We start from the raw sequence: 17296 nt of genomic DNA, 5'->3' as shown, positions 1-17296 counted from the left end.
AGTCACAAGTGGCTTTTAAAATTTCAACTAATAAAGTATAAAATCCGGTTCTTCCATTGCACTGGCCACATTTCAAGCACTCAGTTGGCACATGTGGCTCTGCCACTGCCTACTGTACATGTCCATCTTTGCAGAAGCCGGGCAGCAAGGCCCGGCACAGCAGGCCTCGGGAGCCTTTTCTGAGCTGCCGTCTGTCCCGGTGCCCATGACTGCGCTGCACCTGTTGTTCACTTTTGGGAATAGAACCCAAGTGCACTTGCATTTGAGTTCAGCAGACAGACAGCCTACAGCACATTCCTCAGAACTCAAAACCCAACACTCCCCAAACCAAAATGCAACTCACAGCCCTGGCTCTAACGCCAAGCCTCGACTATATTTACATGAGTTTGTTCCTGTGCCATGGCTGTCCCCTCCGGCCATCTTCTCCAAGAACGCAATTGAAAGGATGCTACAATAGGTGTGTGTCACCTCACCCCACAGTCAAGCTCAGGCAGGATGCCAAGAATGAGGCCATCAGAGTGTCTCTACAGAAAGTAAACTCATCTACAATTTACAATTTATCTACAAATAAAAGGCCACACCCCTTAGAACAATTCACTTTTTATAAAAATACAATGTACATATTTACACACATGTACATATTATGGTCATATATGACTTAGTGGTTAGAAAGCTTTTCCAATTTTAAAAGTCATACCAAGGTGCTCACACTTCCCTCCCTGGGCCTGCTGAGAGCAGCTGCAGCCCGCCTGAGGGGCAGGTGGGCGCAGGACAAGGCACTGTATAAATAAACGCTAAGTTTGAGAACCCGTGGGAAACGTTAGTGTACATCTCTGATCAGAAACGTGGCAAGATCCACATGAAAAAGTGCCATGCTTTTCCCCCCAGCCCTTCAGCCCAAGCAGGGAGGGAAGGACTCGTTTGAGGCTGAGGGAACACTGTCCCGCAGGACCAATTTTTCCTTCACATTTCACTGACTTTGGAACAGCGCCCAGGGCTCAGCTGGGAAGGGAGGTGCTCTTTGGAAATAGGATTCACTTAGTGCAATTGTCTTAGTGCAGAGCCAGCCCTGGGGTGGTGCTGTGCTTTCCTGAGGTCACTGGTCTGCTCCCTCAGGGACAGCGGAACCCTCTCCAGGCAGCAGGGTTCAGAGGGAAAACCTGGAGGGCTGACTCCTGTCTGAGACCTCCACCTGACGCCAGTCTCAGAACCCCATTTTCCCAGGAGGCAGGGCCAGCTGTACCCCAGAGACCCTGTCCTGCCAGGCCCCGAGAAGCCACTGTCCCAAGGAGGGTGGCCCCAGCCCCACTCTTTGCACATCCAAGAGTCTTGCTTCTCTGCACCACAGCCACCATGATGCCAGGTCCTGCTAGCCTAGGAGAGCAAAAGACAGCCTGGGACCCAGCTATGGCGCACAAGGAATGGCCTGGATGGAGGACAGCCGGACTGGGGGCAGCAGGCTGTCCAGCCAGATGCTGTCGATGTTCTTCAGGTCTGGGAAGGCGCGGTGTAGGCTCAGTCCGATATCCCCTAGAAGATGTGAAGAAGGTTGTATGAGGATAGAGGGGTTGGGAGGAGGTGAGTTTCCCCCTAACTCCCTCCCTGAAGGCCAGACACAGCAGCATCTGATGTCCATCCCATGGCCGCAACACCCCTCTTTAGGCAAACTTAAAGGCATGGGCGCCACAGCTAATTTGCAAGCTGTCTGTACCCTGGTGAGTTCAAGGATGCTTTACCTCTGCTGCTCCCTGGCCCTACCCCCAAGCCTTCCCCTCCCTTAGCGCCCCCACATGGTTCTCTCTTCTCCCTCAGGGGCTTCTTACCTCCAAGGCTGTCTGGCTCCTCCTTGCAACTGAAGTCTCCATATACAGAGGTGGGCTGGGCCCCAGGTTCATTGAGCAGGTACCCCTTCCCATCCACATTTGTCGGCTGCCACTCCGACTGCTCCTGCTCCCAGAGCTGGGGACAGAGGAACAAGAGGCCATCAGCTCACTTCCAGTGCAGACTCACCCAATGGCCCTGCCCTAATGAGCCAAAGCTTCCCAGCCAGGATCACACCCTTGGCCACTTTCTCAGATGGACAGACGCAGATGAGTTCACTTAGGACAGGGGCCTGGGAGGTGAGGGTCTGCCTTGGACTCACACTCCTACATCAACCCCGGCACCAAAGCTCCTAGACTTTCCTCTCAACTGGGTAAGGACATGACAACTGGGAGAATGGCTTAAAGCAATGGCTAGCATAATAAGTCAAGAAAAGATGACTAGAAAAGCTAGAGATAAGAAACTACGCCCATGTAGTTTGTGTGCTGATGGAACAGAGCCTGCATACAACTGCAAAAACTCCTTTATATTCACTTTTAAAACAAAACAGAAAAAAACAACCCTAGAGGATAATTAGCTAAAGGAAAAATAAAGCCGCCATATTATAGATCCCCAAGGCTGATTATTGAAACCTGATGCGCGTGTCTCAGGCTAGCAGGGCTGGGGCATGTTGGGGCGGAGGATGCGGGCCAGAGACCTGGTCCTGATGGTGGCTGACTCAGAGCTCTCTGGGGCCCTGAGGCCTGCTCCAGGACAGTCTGTTGGAAACCAGGCATCCCTCCTGTCCTCACTTCCACAGTGTCTTTCCTCCAAGGAGGGCCAGCGGTCCCCAGCCGTACGGAGATGGCACTATGCAAGCAGCCAGGTCATAGCAGTAGCTGCCTAACCCCCCACCCCCACCCCACCACCGATTTGGAAGCTCTCATTGGTTCTCTCTCTCCTCACTGAGTAGCAGCTACTTCAAAAGAGTGCCCAGGGAGGAAGGGGCTCTACCTTCATGATGTCCTCAGGTAACTTCCCTTCCTCGTCCTCATCTGTTGTGGCTGTGGATGCAGAAGAGCAGAAAGGTTAGCTGGCAGTCAGCCAGGCTCCCCTGCCCCTACACATACACATACACACACACACACACACACACACACACACACACACCTCCCAGTAGACATTTGCCTTGCCTGCCCCGCAGATTCCAGAACAGGACACTCTCCTACTGATTCAGCCTCCCAAACCCTGAAGCCACACCTCTTCCTACTCCCTCGCTTCCTTCCTCACCCTCGGAGACTGGGCTGCAGAGAAGCCAGGAGAACCAGCAACCTTAGATCAAAATGCAGCCCCTGGCCCCCTTCCTCTTCTCTCTAGCCTGCTGTCGCCAGCTCTGGAGTTCTGAGCATCCTTTCTCCACCAGGAAACCCTTCCCAAGACCTGAACAGTCAGGCAGGCAAGCGAGGCCCCAGCAGCACGAACCTTCAGAGGTGGAGGGCATGGGCGACACCTGGAAGTTGTACAGGTCGCTGGTGCTGTCTGGCACGATTTCCATTGGGATGTGCCAGTCAGGAAGAGTGCTGGTGACGGCACACGGTGACAGTGCTTTAGGACAGCAGAAAGCGCAGGTCAGAGCTGTGTGCTTTCTTAGTTTGCAGGACACCCAGCACCCCCTATCCCGTAGCCTGCTCCAACAGGCCACCCAAAGCACGTTGCCTCCCAGATCCAAGAGAAAGAGCTCCCCCCACCCCCTCCGATCTGTACGGTCCCTGCCAGGCCCCGTCCATCTCACCTGGAGTAAGGGCCCGCTCAATCTCCAAGTCCTGCCCCATGAAGCCCTGTGCTGTGTAGCTGCTGTGGTCATCAGGCAGGGTGGAGCTGCTGAGGCCATCAGAGAGGGTATCAGGGCTGGAGTCCCCGTATGACTGCAGAGGGAGAAGAGCTTAGACCAGGCTGCCGTGGCACTTCTTCCACTGCCCAGCCCGACTCACAGGTGGCCAAAGACTGGCTGCCTAGGACCACACTCACCTTCCTCTTGGCCTTGCTCTTAGCATCTCGGCTGGACTTGGACTTTCTCTCTGTGGAAGAGACAAGCTATAAGCCTTGGTACAGGCACACCAGCCCCAGTTGCCTTCCTCCCTCCCTCCTGCTTTCCCTCCCTCCCTGCCTGAGGGCTTCTTGAGGACCCAGAGCCCTTGGATACCTTTCCTCTGGTTCTTGGTGAGGGGTGGGAGCATCCGGTACACCCGCACAGCTGAGCTGCCTTTGTTCCTGCTCTGGTCCTTTACCTCCTCAATGTCTGGCAGGGAGTTCATGGCACAGCGAAAGTTGGCCTTCCACGTCTTGGGATCTGGCTCCTTTTCCCCTACTTTGTATCGGCCTAGTGGGCAGGAGAGTGAAGAGGATGGTCAGGGCCATAGGTGGGGATCCTCAGCCAGTGCAGTCAGGAAGGAGGAAGGCAAGAGTTTCCCAAGCTCTCATGCTGCCAGGGATCCTCACTGGTCAAACCAGTAGGTACTCCTGCGTGACACTCTGCTGGCCCTGGACCCTGGGGTTTCTCAAATGCCCAGGCTTGTATACGTAGACACATCCAGCAAGCCTCACGGACCGGCCCAGCTGGAAGCACTAGAGCGCTCACATACCCGAAAGTGCTCTTTGTCCTGGACCATGCCCAGACTCCCTACTTGAGCTGTCAGCATCCAGAGGGTAGGGGCTGAGACTTATCTGATATTTCCAAACATGGGAGTGGGTACAGAATAGGCATCAAAGAACAGTTACTGATAGGTGGGCTTACTGGTCTGAGATGGGCCGAGAGCCCCATCCCTCTGGGATAAAAGGAGGCCACCACCAAGATGGGCTTTTAGCCAAGGACCTCAAGAAAAGAAGGCCTGGGTCTCTTAATATCTTGGCTCACAGTTGCTTTTGCCAGGGAGAACTTTAATCCAGCCACAAACTCCTTGAAACAATGGCCCCTCTCCAAAGAAATGCAGGTCTGCCCTCTGCCCCCACCCCCAATTCTGTATGCTATCACAGGGAGCTCAGAAAGCCCAGTGAGAGCCTCTGTGTTAACAGAAGTGCCTCCCCCTATCCCCTCCCCGGCTCCTCCTGGGCAAGAGTCACACACCTGTGTGAATGGCCCAGCTCCGGAACAGACAGGCGTCCTTGTTGATGTCCCAGCCATGCTTGGCAGCGTGCTTCCATGGGATCTGGAAGGTCATCTCCTCCTGAACGGCACACACACGTACAGAAGGTTGTGTCAGCTCAGAGGCTACAGGCTTTTAGTCGGAGTCCGCCCAGCCACCCAGGTCTGGGAAAAGGCTGACTTCCCCTTTTCACCCTGACAGCTGGCTTGGGTTGACCCATCCTGAGATTGGCTTGAACAGGCTGCTGCATCACTCTGGATCTCTCAGAAGGGGCTATGGGTTCAGATGAGCTGTGGCACCATCAGCTCAGCAAAAACCTCCCTCTGCCTGTTACAGATGTGCTGGGTGGCATGCTTCTCTGGCTCGTCAGCATCAACATGGAAATGAGAACTCTGTCCATTAGATGGGGCTGCTCAGGACACCTTAGGGCCACTGGCTCCTCCACTGGGGGCTCTGGCCGTACACCTGAGGAAGCCCTGGGCCAGACATGGATGCTGTCTACCCTGTGTGGCCGTGGCACTGGCACTCTAACTCTGTCCTTCACTGTTTTCTATGAAACAAGAAAACACAGTGGCATATGTAAAGACTAAGGTCTCACTGTTGTCGTGGCTTAACAGTATGGATTTCTGAGTCAGACTGCTCAGGTTCAAGTCTTGGCATCAAAGTCATTATCTATCTCTCAGTGCCTCAGTTTCTTTATCTGAAAATGGAGATATTAACGGATCTACCTGACAGGGCCATTTTAAGGGTTAAATGACACGATGTAAGTAACGTACTTCGCATGTTGCCACACTGGTAGTGAGTGAACAGCACGCAGTAGCTGTTGGTACGAATACTGTCATTAGGTCTACAACGCCTGTGATGCCCTTTATTCACCAGCAAGAGGTTTCTTGGGCCCGGGCAACTGGTGCAAGGTTAGCTCTTGGGTCACCTGGTGAGCCCGTCACCTTCCTACTGGCAGTGCCATTTGTCTGAGCAGAGCCCTGCTGGGTGAATTTTTATGGGTCTCCCTCAGGAGAGATCAGAACTCCAGCTCTTCGGATGCTGGAAGAGACTAGCTGCTGGGAACTGTCAGTGACCTCGGATAGGTGCCCTGTCCTTACCTCAAGAAGGAAGGAAGGAAGGAAGGAAGGCAGAAGTCAGGCAAGTGAGGCCCAGGGCTGGGCCTGGCACACTCCCTGCACGCAGGACCCGCTGGGAAACACATCTGCCTCCTCCCTATCACTTCCCTTTTTGAGCTGCATCTGCAGCTTTGGTCCCCCAAAGAACATGGGTTAAAATGTGGCAGAAAAACCCAAAGAGTTACACTCACTTTATTAATCCAGATCAGCCCTGGGATTTGGTTGGAATTAATCTGCATCTCTAGCCAGGGTCTCATGCGCATCCGAGTGATGGGCATGTTGGCTGTAAAGAGAAGACAGAAGGCTCCCGTTTGAGTCTGTTTGAGCAGTCCCCCGGCACTACTTTGCTGCACCCCAGATCATTCAGTTACCTTCCCCTGCCCTCAACCAGGTGGCAGGTAACACAATCACGGGGGAGGAGGCTTATACTGAAATAAAACTGCCCTCCAAATCTTTTTAGCATCTGAGGCAACACCATTCTGCCCCTTCCTTCCTGCGCAGTCCTGGGAAGGCTGGTGATAATTGCAGGATTTATGTGCAGGAAAAAGAGACAAAATACACGGGTGTCTTAATACCAAAACTTTTCTTCCCAAACTCAGATCCTTTGGGAAGGTAGGGGCTTCTTTTGCTTGATGCCAAGAAATTTCCCCACTTGAGATAAAGCTGTGCACTTTCCCTCATGGGCGAGCAGTCTCCCCGCATCGGAGACATCCTCCCCCCGCACCGTCGCCCACAACAGTGCAGCGGCCGCGAGGCGCAGCCCTTCCTGCCTGGCTCCTGTCCTCCGCGAAATGAACCAAACACCTGTGACGCCTCCTCCCGCTGCTGCAGCAGGTTCTCCAGCCGCCCAGGGGAGCAAGCCCCAACCCTGCCACCTGCATGGACAGCCTGAAACCTGGGGTCTGGGCGCGAGGCACAGAGCACCCATGCACGGACGGACACTCGAGTCCCCGGCACCGCTCGCGGATGCGCGCTAAGAACGTACCCCGCTAACCAGAGCCCCCCCCCCGCCCCCCCGAAGGCTCTGCGCACACAGATCTGCGAAAGCGGCGGGGCGCCCGCAACCTCGCGCGCCGCCCGCCCTCCCTGCGCAGCAGCCCGCCGTTCCTCCTGCGCCCTCCCGAGCCCGCGCGGGAACCCAGGCAACGCCGCACGCCCGCGACTCTCCCGCCTGGGGTTTTCAGCCCCCACTTCCTGGTGCCCCGCGCGTCTTTGTTCGATGCCACCCGTCCCCCGCTCCCTCCCCCGCGTCGAAGGCAGGCTCACCTCTGCAGCTGGCGCGAATGGGCGGCGGGATCCGAGGGTCCCGAAGCGGTGAGCGCGATTCCGGGTAGGAGCAGGGAGAAGGCAGAGGATGCCCGGGTCGCGGGGCCACTGGGCACGGCTGGCCTTGGCTGGGCACGGCTCCCGCTGGCCTCGGCTCGACCGAGCTCGGACGCACGTCCTACCTCGACGAAGGAGTGTCGCGATCTGCCAGGGCAGCGGCGCTGGCCCGCAATCTAAACACTTAGCGGGATTCCCCCAGCCCAGGCCCGGCCCCGCCTCTTAGAGCGCCGCGAGGGCGCCGATTGGCCGGCGCCGCCCCATCATTTCGGGGAAATCAGGCTGTTGTAGAGCTAGCGGCGAAGGGGAAGTACAGGGCGGCTGCTCCTCCCCACCCCCGCCGCCGCCCGCCCGCCCGCCTCCTCTCTACCCCCACCCCAGCTCTTCCCCGAGATAGGCTGTCCAGGAAAGCCGAACGCTCCTGGCTCGCAATTACTCCCCAGCCCGCATTCTCCAGCCTGCTAGCCCCAGAGGCCGTCTCCTCACCCTCCTCTTGGAGGTGCAGACGTCTGTCCACGGAGCGCAGGTGAGGTGATCACCGGGCACCTGCCTCCTTCTTCAGAGTGGACGCGGGATTAAATTCCTGAACACCCGCTGGTTCCTCCAGCCCGCTAATGGGATGTCAAAAAGGGAGGGTTTCATTGCCCCCTTCTTGAGGGGTGACCCACCTCCGGGTCACTCACCTGCCCTGTGGAAGTAAAGGAAAGCCTAGAGCAGGCTGCTGCCTGGGCCAGTTGGGCGAGAGGGAATCTCAGTCTGGCCACTGATGGCGCAGCCTGCCAGGGGACTCGGGACCTCAATTTCCTCAACCTCAAAATAACGGCCCTCCCTCGCCGGTTTACAGCGACAGGAGAGATCATCTGTAAAGCACCATGGGCAGCAGATGCTCTGTGGTTTGCGAAATCCCCGGCTAGAGTCTAATGGTGACCAGGGAGACACTTCTCCCCCTTCTCTGTCTACATCCTTGGGACTGTCCCACAGCTGGCCTCGGGGAAAGGGTAAATAAAGAAGGGCTTCATAGAAGCCAGGACTGCCAAAAAGGGGGGGGGGGGGCGAAGAGGGGGGATAGCCTTGGCCCCTCCTAGCACTACAGCCTAGGCCACCTCCACAGCCTCAGGTGGCCCTTGCGTGGGAGCTCCTCAGTGGCAGCGTTGGTGTTGTCTCTGGGTCCTCAAGGCTTGGCCCAGAGAGGTTCTGGGCAGCCTGGGCAGATTTAGGGCTGGCCAAGGCCATGGGTATGGCCAAAGGGTTGGGGAGCCCAGGTCCCAGGCCATTTGGGAAGGGTAGCTAGTTAACTTTTCGTGCTTACAACTTAGACCTTGCCTTACCTGTGTACTCCTAGAGGCTGGGCTGAGTGTTCATTTTTCTATTCAGAACTCTGGCCCAGCCGACTCCTGTCTTCACCTCCCCGAAGCTGCTGACTCAAGTAAATTGCTCTTCCTGGAGAGACTGGTTGTGTCAGGCCCTTCACCCCAGCTCTCGCTCCACAGCAGCACCCAACTGCAATGATGCAGGCTATAAACAGACATTGATGCAGCATTCCACCTGTCAGTCACTCTACTTCTTTCCACCAAGGAAATGAATGAGTTAAGCCAATTCTGGTGGTGGGTGCAAAAGCTGGAAGAGGCAGGAGGAACTGTGAGGAATGAGCCTCGCTGAGTGTTAAGCAAAATGGGAGACCAAGACCCTCTGAGCAAGAGCAGAAATAACTGGCTCCTGAGCTGTGAAGTCTGTTCTCTGTGCAGCAAATGGATGGTCCCTAAGAACCTGACATAACCGCTGGAAAACTCAGAATGAGATTAGGGAGAGGAAGTTTGCATCTCATGTGGTCTTGAGAAATTGACCAAAATGACCCTGTGAAGGCAACAGGAGACTGTAAAAAGTGCTTGAAAACAAGAACTTTATATCAATTCACAGGTAATCTTCCATATGTCTACATGAATATATATTGAGCATCTTTCCATGTTGTGAAATGTGCTTCTGCAATATCATTTTCAATGGGTACATACTATCCTATCATAAGGATAAATAAAATTTTACCCAATTAATCCCCTATTGTAGGACATTTAGGTTATTTCCATTTTTTTTCATAATGCAAGCAACACTGTGTAGCTAAATCTTTGCACACATCAATAATTTTTTGCTTAGGAGAAATTCCCCAATGTTAGGATTTACCAATGAAATTGTCATTAACATCTCTGAAGTGTTCTTTGATTTTTTTTTTTCTCTTTAACTTTTAACTTTAGGGATTCTATTGTATCTTGAAGCCTGTAAGAGAATCTGCTTGTCAGGATTGGGAGTGCTATCCTCCAAATAGGTGAAATAAAGCTACACCTGTTGAAGTACAATTTTTATTGTAACTGCTCTTGATGAATCCCATTCTAAGATGTATCACATATTCCCTGTAATGCTAAGCAGAACACAGAGCCTTCCCTAGGTTCTTCTTAGTGATTCAGGACTGGCCCTTTCCCCTCTCTGACTCAAAATACGCATCCTCCGTGATTCCAGGCATCCCCTCTGGACAGGTGATGTCCAAACCCAAGCTCTGGCTGACACTTTCCTACAATCCAATCCATAGGTTCACACACATACAAGCAGACCTCCTGGCCTCCCCTTCCATGCTGCCCCCAGCAGCTTTCTCTTGTCCTACTTCCAGCTCCCTCCCTGGTGAAGTCTTTCCTAACCTCCAACCCCCCTTTGCCTCACCTGGTCCTCTGGGTCTTCCTTCCTTGAACTAAGTCATGTCTTCACATTCTAGGACCAGCCGGTGTTGCTCCAGCCTTCCCTGTGGCCTGCCCCTCCAGGGGCCTCTGCACTAGGGTCATCTCCCTAACTTTATGACCTCCCTAATATTCAGGTCCACCCTGGCACCCTCTGAGTTCTCCCAGACTCCTCAGCCCCACATGCAAATCGATGCTCACTCTGGTCCCAAGGGTCTCATCCAACCTTCTCTCCCACAGCTCCCCTCCTCTTGGCAGTAACTAGAGGGCGGTGGAAAAGAACACAATTTAAATCCAAAAGCCTGGGGTTCTTGTCCCTTTGCTATTTGCTGTGTGATCTTAGGCAAGTGACTGTCCCTCATTGGGCCTCAGTGTTCTCATCTGTAAAACAGAGATACTCTAGTCCAGTGGTCGGGAAACTCATTAGTCAACAGAGCCAAATATCAACAGCACTTCTTCAAAATAGACTCGCCCAGGCCGAAAACCGACTTCTGCGCATGGGCCACGAAGTTTCAATCGCACTGTACACGCGCTCCCGATACTTTGTGGAAGAGCCACACTCAAGGGGCCAATGAGGCTCGCGAGCTGCAGTTTGCCGACCACGGCTCCAGTCCATCTCTTAATTGTTGTGAAGATGAAATGCGGTAGACTGTCAAACCCTTTCCTAAACTATAGAACATTAGACACATGACGTGTACGAATAGAAATGCCTGAGCCTTTCACTGCACTTCCATTCTGTGAGCACATGTTGTGTTTTCCCCTTCATGTCTTTGTTCCTTCCATTTACTCTTCAACCCTGACTTTTTGGGATACTTAGCAACTCACTCCCACCCCCCAACTTCAGTTCTCCCATCTCACTACCCCTCCCCCCACTTCAATTTCAGTCTCATATTTTAGGGCCCAGAGCAAATGCCTGGTCTATGAAATGCCCCCAAAGCAGCCAGCTAGAAGTCATTCCCCCCTCAGGACCTCCTCAGCCTTAACTTTCATGTTGCCTTTTCGCCGCTTATCACATTATGGGTAGTGACCTTCTGGGGAACTTTGCATTTTTCCACAAGAGACCTGAGTTCCTCACACCTACAGCTGGAGGTAGCTGGGGCTTAGCTCTGGAGCAGGTGTTCACAGGATGCCTCCCATCTATACTGTCATCCTCTGAGTGTCAAATTAATGGATAGTTTTTCTGTATAAGGCCCTGGGGTTTTCTAGGCTGGCAAAAGGAGTTGACTGGCTGGCAATCAGAATGCTGGAGGCAGACCAGCCAGTGTAGCTCAGTGGTTTAGCATCAACCTATGAACTGGAGGTCATGGTTCAATTCTGGGTTAGGGCAAATGCCCAGGATTGGGGTTTGGATGGGGGGGAGGGGGTTGCGGTAGGCAGCCAATCAGTGATTCTCTCTCATCATTGATGTTTCTGTCTCTCCATCTCCCTCTCTCAAGTCAATAAAAATATATGTTTTTTAAAAAGATGCTGGAGGCAAGATCACCCTTGTGGGAGCCTCTTCCCTGATGGACCAAATTCTATCCTCAGCCTCTCAGAACACACTGTTGACGCCTGGGTGGGTCCAGTTAGTCCTGAGATGCAGGACCATTGAGGCTTTAGGTTTTTTTTGGGGGGGGGGGGGGGCGGGCGGGCAGCCCTGGGCCCTTGCTGGGCCTGCTACCAGAGAAGAGGCCACAGACCCCAAAGCAAAGGAACCCACAACAGGCAGTCCAGCTTCCAGGTCCGAGGGAGGGCTTCTCTTAGATGCTCAACGTTCCTCCCAGCTATCATCTTTATTTTCACAGCAAACCTGGGAGGCAGGCAGCCCCAAACTGTGATGTGCAGAGTACAAGTCAAACATGAACTCCTCTGAGCATCCTAAGGCTTAGCGACAGAATCCAGGCGGCTTCCCTCTTCCTGAAAAGAGCCTAGTTAGCAGAAAGGAAGAGTTTCTTAATTCATTCAACAAATGCAAATCGCACTCCTGCTCTGGGTCAACTCCAGGTTTGGCCCTGAGGATATGCGGGAGCACGAGTCTACCCCTTCTCTCTCACAGCTCTGGCAGACGTGCTGTATGACACAGCAGAATAAACGTGCAGTTATAAAATTCCTAAATGCAGAGTGGGAGGTTGCAGCTGCCTGAGAAAGCACGGGGGGTGGGGGGGCCTGCAGCGCCCTGGGCTGTTCCGGAACCCCGGAGGGGGAATAGTGTCCATGCGGGCTGCCGCTGATGCCCTGTGCAGTTTCATTTCTTATAAACACCGCGATGGGAGGAAAGAGGCCTCGGCTCCCCATCCGCCCCGTGGAGGCCCCCGGAGGCGGGGTGGGGGAAGGCGGACTCAGGGCCCAGCGGCGCGCCCGGAGCAGCGCCCTCCTCCCCCGCGCGAATGGGTCCTGCAGCGCGGCCGGCGCTCACGGTCGTTTGCCCAGAGCGCTCCTGGCAGGCTTCTTCGCCTCTGTGGGGGCAGCTGTACCCCTACTTCGCCCTGGGGAGTCCGAATTCTGGCGTGCAGCCCCTCCCCCCTTCGTTCTCCCCCTACCGCCCCTCCGAGCTGGGTGTGAGTGTATTTGCAGGGGAGGGGACACTTCCACATTCCTGCCCAGCCCGGGCTGGGGGTGACTTAGGGTGAGCGGCCGGCTCCGGTCTGGCTGGCTTCCTGGAAAGGGAGGGATGGCGGGAGGAGAGGAAAGCCTCCCCGCCGGGCCGCTCGTTGGCGGCCTGGGACCGCCCCTCCCCCCCAGCGGCTGCCCCGCCCAGGCCGGGCGGCTCACCTGCGGGAGCCCAGCCACTTCCTCCTCCTCCCCCGCCCGGCCTCCCGCTGCGAGCCGGGGGTTTGCAGCCAGCTCCGCAGCTACAGGCTGTGTGACTTCGGGCAAGGTACTCAACTTCTCTGTGCACATTGTCTAGCCGCCCCGCGCCCACCGCAAGATGAAGCCAGTAACCCTTCGGGTGCAGGGCCCTTGGTAAATGCCCCCTCCGCCCCTGCCTCTGCCTCCCGGGCCGGCGGACACACAGTAGGCGCACGGCCGTGGCGCCTCCGCCGCGGCTGCAGGGGAAGGCCGCCTTCCGTGCAGCCGGCGCGACTCAGACTCGCAGCCCTGCGGGCGGGAGTCGGCGCCGAGCCGCGCCCGGACACTCGAGCTGGCTCCCGCCTCCGCTCGGCCTGCGGGGGCAGCAGGGGGGGAGGCCCGCAGGCCACCCGACCCCGCTCCGCCCCGCCCCCGAGCCCGTTCCGCGGGGCCGCGCCGGAGGGGCGGAGCCTGGGTTTCGGTTTCTTGCAAACGCCGGGGCGACAGGGAAATCGAGGAGTTTCCGGGAACCGCGCCGGGAGTGCTGAGGTTCGCTCGGCGGGCGGGCGGGCGGCGTCCAGTGCTGCGGGCCCGTGACCCTCTGGAAGTTCCAGCGGGAGCTGGGGAAAACCGGCCCCGGAAAAGCCCCACCTGATGCACCTGCCCCAGCCCGCTCCCGGCTGGTGTTCTTAGGCAGGGGACGTGGGGGTCGGTGAGGGGGCTGAATAGGCAGGGGCGGGGGGCACTGCGCAGGCAGGTAGAGTCTAAGGTAGCGGTTCTCAACCTGTGGGTCGCGACCCCTTTGGGGGTCGAACGACCCTTTCACAGGGGTCGCCTAAGACCTTCGGAAAACATATAATTACATATTGTTTTTGTGGTTAGTCACTGTGCTTTAATTATGTTCAATTTGTAACAATGAAAATACATCCTGCATATCAGATATTTACATTGCAATTCATAACAGTAGCAAAATTTCAGTTATGAAGTAGCCACGAAAATAATTTTATGTTTGGGGGTCACCACAACATGAGGAACTGTATTAAAGGGTCGCGGCATTAGGAAGGTTGAAAACCACTTAGACTCTAAGGAATGGGGAGGCCCCCTCAAAGCACTGAAGTCCCCAGTTTTACCACCCACTGTCACCCACTGTCACATGTCTTCATAGCTCTTGCCATTGCTGAAATTATCCCATTTATGTACTTTATTTGTCGGGGGATTTCCCCTACAGGACTTGGAGCTCCTTAAGGCACGGGCCCTGCCTGCCCAGTCCAGCCTGCTGGGTCCCCATGGCCTAGAACCCAGCTAACCACTAGGACAACCTCAGTGAGTAAAGAAATGGAGCTGGAGGCATCTGGAGTGGGCCTTGCGGGGACCTCTGGAGCCCACTCCTGGCCCTCCAGCCCAGTCAGGTCCTGTGGATAACCTCAGTTGAAGGAGGCCTCAGCTCCTTTGGGGGGAGTCCTCTGGCTCCAGATGGAGTAGTTTGGGCAGGGAGCAGACTGTAGTCATCACAAAGGAATGCTGCCTGTGGGGGTCGGCCACTTCCTCCCCTCCCCAAGGCTTGCAGCTCAAGCCAGAGATGTTTGTGGGTTGAGCCTGGTTGGGAGCCAGAGAGGCTGGGAGTTTGGAATGATGAGACACAGCCCAGGACCCTTCCCTGACCTCTTCAGAATAAAGCAATAGCTGGGGCCAAGGTGGGCAGTATCACCTGCAGGCCCATGTCTCTTAAATTCTTGCTTTCAAGACACCAAATCTGTGATGGGAGTCTTCTTCCTGATAGCCCTGAGACCGTAGCTCTTAGGAAGACAAACAAGTAGAACTTCCCAGTGCAGAAGAGCTGAGGGTGGGGTAAATAGCAGTAGTAGCCACCCTGGAAGCGGCCAGCTAACCAGTGGAGGGATAGGCAGACAGACCCTCAAGCATCTCTTGTCCAGGCCAGCATTGACTTCCCCTGAACCAGGCTCAGAATCAGGTGGCTGGCGTGGGAGAGAGACAGGGAAACTCCAAATTCTGCAAGAGTAGAGCTTGTGCTGCGAGCACAGCCCCTGGTGACACTGGTGACTCAGCCTGGGAATCCCAATTCCAGGGGCTGCCCTGGAATCAGGCTCAGGACAATGAGGGGTTACCCTTGAGGGGCCTGGTGACCATGACAGCAGTTTAGTGAGGCCCCAGACCAAATAGATTGTTGTCCCCTCCTCCTCCTGTGGCCCAAGGCCTGACCCACTGATGTTAGTTCTCTGCCTAGTCCAACTAATGTCTTTGAGGCGAAGCCTAATTGTGATCCAAGCCCATATATTTGACTTGGGAGAGGACCTGGTTTTCCGAGTGTCTGTGTTGGGCTCCATTTGAAGTCACATTTCAGAAACAGTAGATGTAGCTTAAGCTAGAAAATATCAATAGGAATACGACTTTGTAGCTTGGACTCAGCAAGAGCTGAGCTATACACTGAGTGGCCAGATTATTAGGACCGCCTAACGTTTGTAGGCAAATTTCACGCTGAAGTTGCTAGAGGGCCAGACCATTATAAATAGGGACGCAGGTTGTTTACCACGACAGTAGAAGTGGTTTTTTTTTTTTGAAGATATGGGTAAACAACGTGATTTAACAGCCTTTGAACGTGGGTTATATTTGAACGTGAGTGGCCAGATTATTATGACACCTGACTTTTGTAGGCAAATTAGCCTTACACTGCATCGTGTGGGGTATGGAAGCCGAAGGCCTGTTCGAACACCTTTGCTGTCTGCAGTTACCAAGATAAAACGTCTCCAATTTGCACAGGACCACAAGGATTGGACAGTCGAGCATTGGAAAAAAGTCATGTGGTCTGATGAATCATGTTTCCAGTTGCATCATGCAGATGGCAGAGTGAGAATTTGGCAGAAACAGCATGAAAGCATGCACCCCACATGCATGAGTACAACTCTTCAAGCTGGTGGGGCAGTGTTATGGTTTGGCGCATGTTTTCCTGGCTTGATTTGGGCCCTTTAATTCGTGTGGAACAATGTCTGAATAGCACAACATACCTAAGTATCGTTGCTGATCAAGTTCATCCTATCATGTTGATGGTGTATCCCAATGAAGATGGCTTCTTCCAACAAGACAATGTGCCATGCCACAGTGCTCGTATTGTGCAGGAGTGGTTTCAAGAACATGAGAGAGACTTTACCTTGCTTAGGTGGCCCCCACAATCACCAGATCTCAATCCAATTGAGCATTTGTGGGACGAAGTTAAAAGAGCCATCAGGCAGCTGGTTCCACAACCATCAAATCTCACAGAACTGGACAGCTATTCATCAGGCATGGTGTCAGATTCCTCGCATCACCTTTCAACATCTCGTGGAGTCAATGCCAAGAAGAATCGCCGCAGTATTGAAGGCAAAAGTGGCCCAACGAAGTACTGATGGGGTGGCCACTCAGTGTGACACACACACACACACACACACACACTGATGGGGTGGTCATAATAATCTGGCCACTCAGTGTGTGTGTATATATTTATACACACACATATACACACACACACACACACACACTGAATGGCCAGATTATTATGACAACCATCAGTACTTCATTGGGTTGTGGATTTGATGGCTCTTTTAACTTCGTCCCACAAATGCTCAATTGGATTGAGATCTGGTGATTGTGGGGGCCACTTAAGCAAAGTAAAGTCTCCCTCATGTTCTTGAAACCACTCCTGCACAATACGAGCACCGTGGCATGGCGCATTGTCTTGTTGGAAGAAGCCATCTTCATTGGGATACACCATCTACATGATAGGATGAACTTGATCAGCAACGATACTTAGGTATGTTGTGCTATTCAGATGTTTATAATGGTCCGGCCCTCTAGCAACTTCAGCTCGAAATTATAGCTAATTTGCCTACAAACATCAGGTGGTCATAGTAATCTGGCCAATCAGTGTAGGTACATTCATGGAAGGAAAGCAGGACAAGAGGCAGGAGAAGAATAAGATGGCCTAGGGCCCTGGTTTGCAAACTGCGGCTCGCGAGCCACATGCAGCTCTTTGGCCCCTTGAGTGTGGCTCTTCCTAAGCCTTAGGAGTATCCTAATTAAGTTAATAACAATGTACCTACCTATATAGTTTAAGTTTAAAATATTTGGCTCTCAAAAGAAATTTCAATCATTGTACTGTTGATATTTGGCTCTGTTGACTAATGAGTTTACCGATCACTGGCCTAGGGGTACACTATCATGAGTACTGTACTCTGGCTGAGCACAGCAGGTGCCCTGTGAATCAGTGTGACATGGAGGATGGGTGGATGGATGGATTCAGATTGTCTCAGCAGTATGCACATTTTCCCTGAGATGGTCGTGGCAACAGGACAGTTTCCACAGAAACACACCTATGCCCCAAAAGGAGAGAAGGAGGGAGGTGCGTGGCTTCCCTGAGCAGCACTGC

General features: G+C 54.1%; 1 protein-coding gene across 1 annotated transcript; it reads right to left on the bottom strand.

Annotated features, from left to right (window-relative positions):
- Nucleotides 1-588: 588 nt before the first annotated feature.
- IRF1 (interferon regulatory factor 1) lies at nt 589-7551 on the bottom strand. The gene is made up of 10 exons (XM_070415031.1): nt 7331-7551; nt 6256-6347; nt 4925-5024; nt 4004-4180; nt 3829-3878; nt 3593-3725; nt 3283-3405; nt 2815-2864; nt 1824-1959; nt 589-1530 (listed from the first exon to the last, which is right to left on the bottom strand). The coding sequence occupies exons 2-10, from the start codon at nt 6340-6342 to the stop codon at nt 1406-1408; spliced, it is 981 nt and encodes a 326-aa protein (XP_070271132.1). The 5' UTR covers nt 6343-6347; nt 7331-7551; the 3' UTR covers nt 589-1405.
- Nucleotides 7552-17296: the final 9745 nt, after the last annotated feature.

Source organism: Myotis yumanensis, unplaced genomic scaffold, assembly GCF_028538775.1.
Source record: "Myotis yumanensis isolate MYYU_CA2020_CCGP unplaced genomic scaffold, mMyoYum1.0.hap1 SCAF_5, whole genome shotgun sequence".
Lineage (NCBI taxonomy): Eukaryota > Metazoa > Chordata > Mammalia > Chiroptera > Vespertilionidae > Myotis > Myotis yumanensis.
This window is presented reverse-complemented; position numbering and strand designations above follow the sequence as displayed.